Source organism: Paramisgurnus dabryanus, chromosome 12 (genome assembly GCF_030506205.2).
Source record: "Paramisgurnus dabryanus chromosome 12, PD_genome_1.1, whole genome shotgun sequence".
Taxonomy (NCBI): Eukaryota; Metazoa; Chordata; class Actinopteri; order Cypriniformes; family Cobitidae; genus Paramisgurnus; species Paramisgurnus dabryanus.
The window spans coordinates 32,080,089-32,087,416 of record NC_133348.1 but is presented as its reverse complement, the minus strand read 5'-3'; the positions used below and the strand labels follow the sequence as shown (position 1 = coordinate 32,087,416).

At 35.5% G+C, this 7,328-nt stretch overlaps 1 protein-coding gene and 1 long non-coding RNA gene across 3 annotated transcripts in view; one reads left to right on the top strand and one right to left on the bottom strand.

Moving 5' to 3' along the window:
* The first annotated feature begins 1,644 nt into the window (after window positions 1–1,644).
* arid1b (AT-rich interactive domain 1B) overlaps window positions 1,645–7,328 on the top strand; it is a 104,545-nt gene continuing 98,861 nt past the window's right edge. For both annotated transcript variants that reach the window (XM_065268772.2, XM_065268771.2), the window contains exon 1: window positions 1,645–2,223. In XM_065268772.2, coding sequence (XP_065124844.1) covers window positions 1,780–2,223 — 444 coding nt within the window. In that variant the 5' untranslated portion in view covers window positions 1,645–1,779. The remainder of the gene's footprint in view (window positions 2,224–7,328) is intronic.
* On the bottom strand, window positions 2,881–6,356 carry LOC135750034 (uncharacterized). The gene is made up of 3 exons (XR_010532552.2): window positions 6,230–6,356; window positions 5,348–5,435; window positions 2,881–3,960 (listed from the first exon to the last, which is right to left on the bottom strand). It is a non-coding gene; the product is annotated as an uncharacterized lncRNA (long non-coding RNA).

Genomic DNA, 7,328 nt, shown 5'->3' with positions numbered 1-7,328 from the left:
ACTACGTGCGAATAGCGTGTTTTTGGCGCCGACAAGGATCCAACAATAGTTTAGAAAGCTAGAGTTGTAGCTATAGGGAAATGTTTCCCAGACATGGCTTAAAGGCGCTCTAAGCGAATTGAAGCGTTTTAGACCATAAAACATTTTTTGTTACATACCGGAAACATCTCCTCACTATCTGCTTGCTGCCTGTCCGCTGATCAAACTGTAAAAAAAACGCGATCTCTGTAGACAGCCCAGGCTTCACAAACGGCAATAACAACAAGTGGCCAAACCTAGCATCACAAAACAAAACAAAGTATTCCAGCCAATAAACGACAAAAAGGATTTGGGGGTGGGGGTTGGGCACGTTCATGAAAGCACGGAAGGGAGGGGGAGGAGTTAGCTACGCTCTGTCTGTTTGAAAACAGTTTCAAACGTCAACAATAACTAACATCTCGCAGATTCGCTTAGAGAGCCTTTAAAGGGATAGTTCACCCAAAAATGAAAATTCTGTCATCATTTACTGACTCTTACGTTGTTACAAACCTGCATAAATTTCTTTGTTCTGATTAGGATGAAGGAAGGTATTTTGAGGAATGTTTGTAAACAAACCGTTCGTGGACCCCATTCACTTCCATAGTACACTGAAAAATGATTCATTCAATTTACTATTTTTTTTAAGGTAAGTGGTTGCAATCAATTTATTTAAGCTACATTTAAACAAAAAAATACGAAGGCCAAACAAAACAAAAAACTTTTGTTTAAATGTAGCTTAAATAAATTGATTGCAACCACTTACCTTAAAAAAAATTGTAAATTGAATGAATCATTTTTTTCAGTGTAGGATAAAATAATACTATGAAAGTAAATGGGGCCCACGAATGGTTTGGTTACAAACATTTCTCCAAATATCTTCCTTTGTGTTCATCAGAACAAAGAAATTTATGCAGGTTTGTAACAACATTAGAGTGAGTAAATGATGGCAGAATTTTCCATTTTGGGTGAAGAATCCCTTAAGGCCTAGTTCCAGACTAAGTTAAATGTTAGTGTTGTCTTGATTGAAAACAACTTGCTCTGATACATCTTAAAATATATCAGTGCGAGTGTTGTGTCTCAAGATGCACACTAGTGTTTATTTATAAATTATCTTTTTAAAAATGACTTAAATATCCTTATTAGTCCTCCCTGTCCGGGATACTCCATCGTGTTTATTATTTAATATATAAACTTAAATTATATACATATTTGAAAATAGGTCTGGTGGCTAAAAATGTGTGAATGTATGAATCCCAGTCCATGTTTTCCAGCAGACTCTGTGCAGAAGAGCTGGAGGAGATGTTTGATAATGCCATGCCTGCTGGAGTACAGGGGCTCCTCTAGGGGTCTTATTTACATCAACACACCATAACGTTGACTCTGTGGGAATGGAGACTTTGCTATTGCAAACTACCTCATTTTAATTAATGTAGTGTGCCGACAGTGCCCATTAAACTTATGTTAAAGCCATATACTGTACACTTGTTTTAATGCTTTGGTTATTATTCACAGCTTGCACGTCACTGAAGCATCTATAGACAGGACGGGGTGACACAAGCTCCATCCACGTACCACAAGCTAAAATCTATCTGGTGCCATTCAATGATGAATCTGTGTGATGTGGGGCAACGCACGATGCAGGAGACGATGCAGAATGAATAATGTAGATGGGCACCGGGATCTAAAGCGACTATAATCTCAGTCACAGGCGCTGGAAATAAACCGACATCGCTTTCTTTCTATTTAAGCCCGAGATCAAGCATGGAAACGGGTCTGGTGGCGAATCACCAAGTGAAAAATGTTGGAAGCGGAGATCCCCCTCCTTCGCCTCATCATCGCACACCTCCACAGCAACAGTCGCAAGCACTCCATCAGCAGCCACAGCACCAGCCGCGAGCCGTTCACCACCACAACAACAACATCATCATCAACAACACCACCACCACGACACCCGTGCGCGGAGATCCCGCGAATCGACAGCATGGAGGCAAGGAAAACGCTTTGGAGGAGCCAAAGCACGCGCGTTTGCTGAATACAAGCGACGAGGAGGCTCGGTCGTCCACATTCGGGGGGGATCGGATGGGCAGCAAGTACGAGCGCTCCAACTTCGGACCGACGACTAACAACAATAACAACAACAGCAGCAGCAGGAGCGGCGTTAACGCGTCACAAAGCGGGAACAGCTCGGTTTCTGAGTTTAATCATTACCCAGCAAACACAAAAACGTTATAAAAACGTTTTTTTCACGTTGTGAACAAGTTTTGATAACGTTATTTTCCGACGTATTTAATACGACCAAATGTCGGGTTTTTTGAACGTTATAAATACGTATTTTCACAACGTTGCAAAAACGTTTTGATAACGTAATATAAACGTTTTTGCAACGTTGTAAAAATACGTATTTATAACGTTAAAAAAACCCGACATTTGGTCGTATTAAATACGTCGGAAAATAACGTTATCACAACCTTTTCACAACGTGAAAAAAACGTTATAAATACCTCTCATGTTGCACGTGCCGAAACGCGTTGGGCGTTTACAGAAAGAACGCGTTAATCATCAAACCTGAGAGCTCTCAATCCTTCTGGAGGTAGACTTGAACTGTAGGTTCCGCAAAATATGTAGTAGATTTCCAATAGGCTTTGAACTCATGTTTAACACAATTCTTCTAAGGACCCGTTAGCTACACTGACAAATCACTGGAGAAAATATCTTATGCTAAGACCTACAAGGATTTAATTTAATGCAACCTAATATGACAAAACGTCTAACTGACAAACATATATATTATGAACAATGAAATAATGTACAAAAAAAAAAAAAAAAGTTTAATAGCTTGTCAAAGACGCCATAACAGATATATCAAGTTAAAATAATTGTATACAAACACTGGAAACGTTTACTAAAAACAAAACAAAACTAAACAATATGCCAAAGAAATGTAACACTTTGCATGGTAATTAAAATCATTGTAAGGTGTTAAACCAAATATTTAATAATACCACCTATCTCAGTTCTCAATAATGATATATTAATTTGTCAAACAAGTATGAGGATTTTAATAATTATTAAATTCATACAATAGTCCAGCAAACTGTAATTTAACACATTTGGTTTATTTTCTGGGCTAATCTGCTTGGTATGTTTTACCAATAAAGTTTAAACCGAATTTAATCTTTTAATTCAACTTACATATCTTAATGCATTAAGAAAATGTATAAAGGCCTGGTTTCACAGACACGGCTTAGCTAAAGCTACTAGACTATGCCTTAGTTAAATTAAGATGTTTAAGCATCTTTAATAAACATTCCTTAGAAAAAAATTGTTACTGGTGTCTATCTTAAGACAAATCACTGGCACTGGTTTATTTTAAAATCTCGCATTGAAAGTTCTTTTCAATTGAGACAGCTCAAACATGTGTCTTAGTCTAGGACTATAGGCTTAAGACTTGTCTGTGAAACTAGGGATACGCATTAATCTCATTAAGTAACGAAGTAATGCTAATACAGCAATCATTTAGCTCTAAGATAATACAAGGCATGTGTTTCAAGTCATGCTCAGTTAAACAGACAATTATGATTATAAAGGAAGTTTACAGATTTCCAACCCACTTTGTATTGTTCCAATGTCTGTAATATGAAATCTGTCATCTGGCAGAGTATTGTCAAGAACTAATTGGGAATTTAAGTTTAACTCAAGAAAAAAAAGCGTTAACATTGTCTATTCAAATACCCCAATTTATTGTAAAAATATAACGTGGGTTGAAAATCTGCAAACCTATGCTTTGAGGCAGTGAGTGCAATATATATATATAATGTTTGGCAGTTTTGTATGTCCATCTAGTTGCCATCATCTGAAGTCTCTGAGAGTGTAGGCGTCATCTGAAGTCTTTACAAGTGAGGCTGGATCCATACTGGAGCTTCTGTAACTTGTATGGGTATCCTGATAGATAAAAACAGGAAAGCAAAAGGATTACCATAGCTGCTGTTCATATTATTTCAAGCAAAATATGATCATGTGCACTTGTTTAATACTTTTCATTACTTAAGAACAATGTTATAAAATGTGTTATGTGAATGCTTGGCTAAAAAGGTAGGACTTTTTCTAGATTTACACTGGAAGAGTTTGGGAGTAAAATGTGAAAAAGCTCTGCCACCTTTTGTGGTCTTTGACATCCTGGGTACTACCAATAATTTTGTGACCTTATTAAGCAATTATCTGGTTCAAATCACAATCTGATTTTTTCTGGATTCCTTAGTAAATTTTTCCTCATTATTTGTGGAACCGAGACAGTCTCTATGGAACAAACTACATATGCAATAGTATCATTAAGTTGGAGGAACAAGCCATCATAACTATAATTTACAATGCCATTCAAAGGTTTAGGTTCAGATTTTTTTAATGTCTTTTATTATATCAGAATCAGAATCAGAATCAGTTTATTTGGCCAAGTATACACATATACAAGGAATTTGTTTCCGGTAGATTGTAAATACTCTCTATACTTTAACATTTAGACGTATAATACGATAGTAGAACACCCAATATACCAGAACAATATACAGAACAATAATGATAAGACACAAACTGTACAAAATAGACAACAATATACATATAGGCACATGTCACCCTATTAACATTATCCACAAATAAGATATACAAATATACAGTAAATATGTGTGTATGTAATGAGTGCAAGATGTATATAGGATTATAAGTATGTACTGTGGTGAATGGACATAGAGCGGCTGACGCCAATTAGCTGCAGTTTAGAACAGTTATGGCAGAGGGAAAGAAGCTGTTCTTATGTCTGGTTGTTTTGGTGCGCAGGGATCTGTAGCGCCTGCCAGAAGGGAGAAGGTTAAAGAGGGTGTATGCTGGGTGTGTGCAGTCTTTGATGATGTAAATATTGAATATTGAATATGATGTATATATGAAAATATTGTAAGTTGTAATTTATTCCTGAGATTAATGTTGAATTTTCAGCATCATTACTCCAGTCTTCAGTGTCACATAATCTATCAGAGTTCATTCTAATACGCTGATTTGATGCTCAAGAAACATTTTCAATTATTATCAATGTTGTTTGTTGTGTTAATAAATATTTTAGAGTTCCCCTAAAATGGTAAGTTGCACTTCTGTTTGTTAGAAGTGAGAGTAAATATTTTGTTTTGCATCACAGAAATTACACTTAACTGCATATTTACAAAGAAAACAGATAATCTACATTGTGATAATTTCACAACATTTCTGTTTTCACTGTATTTTTGTCAAATAAATAAATCACAGCCTTTTGAACAGTAGTGTTTAAGTTTGAGGTCTTACTTACTAGCCATATGGTTCATACATAGCCCCTTAGAGATGTTTTCTGACAGGTTTGCTTGAACTCTGCTGCATGGCCATCAGCATGGACAAATCTACAAACATAACATGCAACTTGTCACAGAGCAAACAATATTTAGGATGCAGTACAAAAGGAAACCAGCAAGAGTAGAGTTGAAACGTTAAAAAGGATGGTATACAAAAAATAGAATACACAAAAAATATCTGAATTTTATGTTTTTAGGTTTACTTATTTATTATATATTGCACAGTGTCACTCACGTTTGTCAAAACCTTCTTTAAATAACTGTAATACATTTTTAAAGGAAAATAACAAGATGCAAGATTACGTTGGGAAGTGCATATGAAGTGATTGAATGAGCTTTTTAAACATCTCTGTCAGCAGCTCCATTCGAAAATGCAGAAATCTTGAGCTTATATTCTATTATAGAGGGGTTATTTTGTCACTCCTGAAATCAGAGAACAACTTTTTATCTGTACTGATTTACGATAAAACCTTGTAATACTTTCAGCTAATTTTGACGCCCCATGTTAAGTTGCTACTGCCTAACGTAACCGTACATCCATAGACTGTGAGTACATCGCATATTTTAGGTTAAACAAATTAACATACTTCCAATAATGCATTGACACCCTTTACAACGCTTTTAAAACCTCCCATCGACACATTTAGATGTTCTCAATCGCCCAAACTTTCATAAACAAGCGCTAAAACTATAGCGCTAGCACCATGCTAACGGAAATGCTAACGGACTTTTCTCGAAGACACAAGCCATTTCAATGAGGTAAATATTGAACAAAAGCGTATCAAGTAGGTGTTAACCACAGTTGTTTGTATTATTTTTGTAATTTGAGGGACAAAACTTACCTGAAAAAGTGAAGAAAACCATAGAGACACGGAGCTTTGCCGCTTTCTGTTGTTCCTTGTAGCCTCGTTTCCATGGTAACTGACTTCACTTCAACGGATTTAAAGGGGCAGCACCCGCAGAACACACACACAGCATTTACATAAATAAACATCTTAGAAAACTACATAAACAATTTAAATCGCATTAAATTATTATTAAATTGTGAATTTAAAACTTTTGGTTGTTCTTGTCATGTAGGATAATTTAATCTGTTTATTTAATCTTTTTATTTAACTTTTTTTTAGCTATTACGCTAGTATTTTATTCTAATCCTAAGATTCTAAACCTGTATAAATGTATTTGCTCTAATGAACATGAATTTGAGGATGTTCGTAATTTAACCGTTCGGGAGCAACATTTACTTATATAGTATACTTTTGTCCTACTATGGAAGTGAATGGGGCTTATTAACAGTTAAATTACAAACATTCCTCAAAATATCTTACATTGTGTTCATCAGAACAAATACATTTATACCGGGTTGTAGCAACATGAGAGTGAGTAAATGATGACAGAATTTTCATTTTTGGGAGAACTATTCCTTTACTGCTCAACGTTTATGGAGACATATGCACATGTTGTTTTTCCATTTCTGAGTTGGGTGTGTAAGTCACCAAATCCAATTCCTACAACTACCCAACTTGAAAACTTTTCTTTAAAAAGAAAAGTTAAAGTAACACAGTGTTACAACTAATCCATAAGTTTACAAGATAATGAAAGAAAACAAATGTAAATTTCATTAATTAAAATGAACTGTAAATACAATATCACATAATTGACAATTATAAAAAAAAATTGTGTGTGTGTGGCCCTTTCAAAAATACTTAAGCTATTTATATGCAGTGATCCAAGGATGCTTATGAGGGAGACATCAGTATGTGGATCGCTACAGTATGTGGATATCTGTTATAAACAAAAACATTTATTAGGAGTGACGTTTCGGGTCTCTACAACCCTTCCTCAGTCCTTGTAGAGACCCGAAACGTCACTCCTAATAAATTTATGAAAGGGAGCTGTTTGGTGTGCGGATCCTTCTCTTTTTTGTTACTTATTCATTGA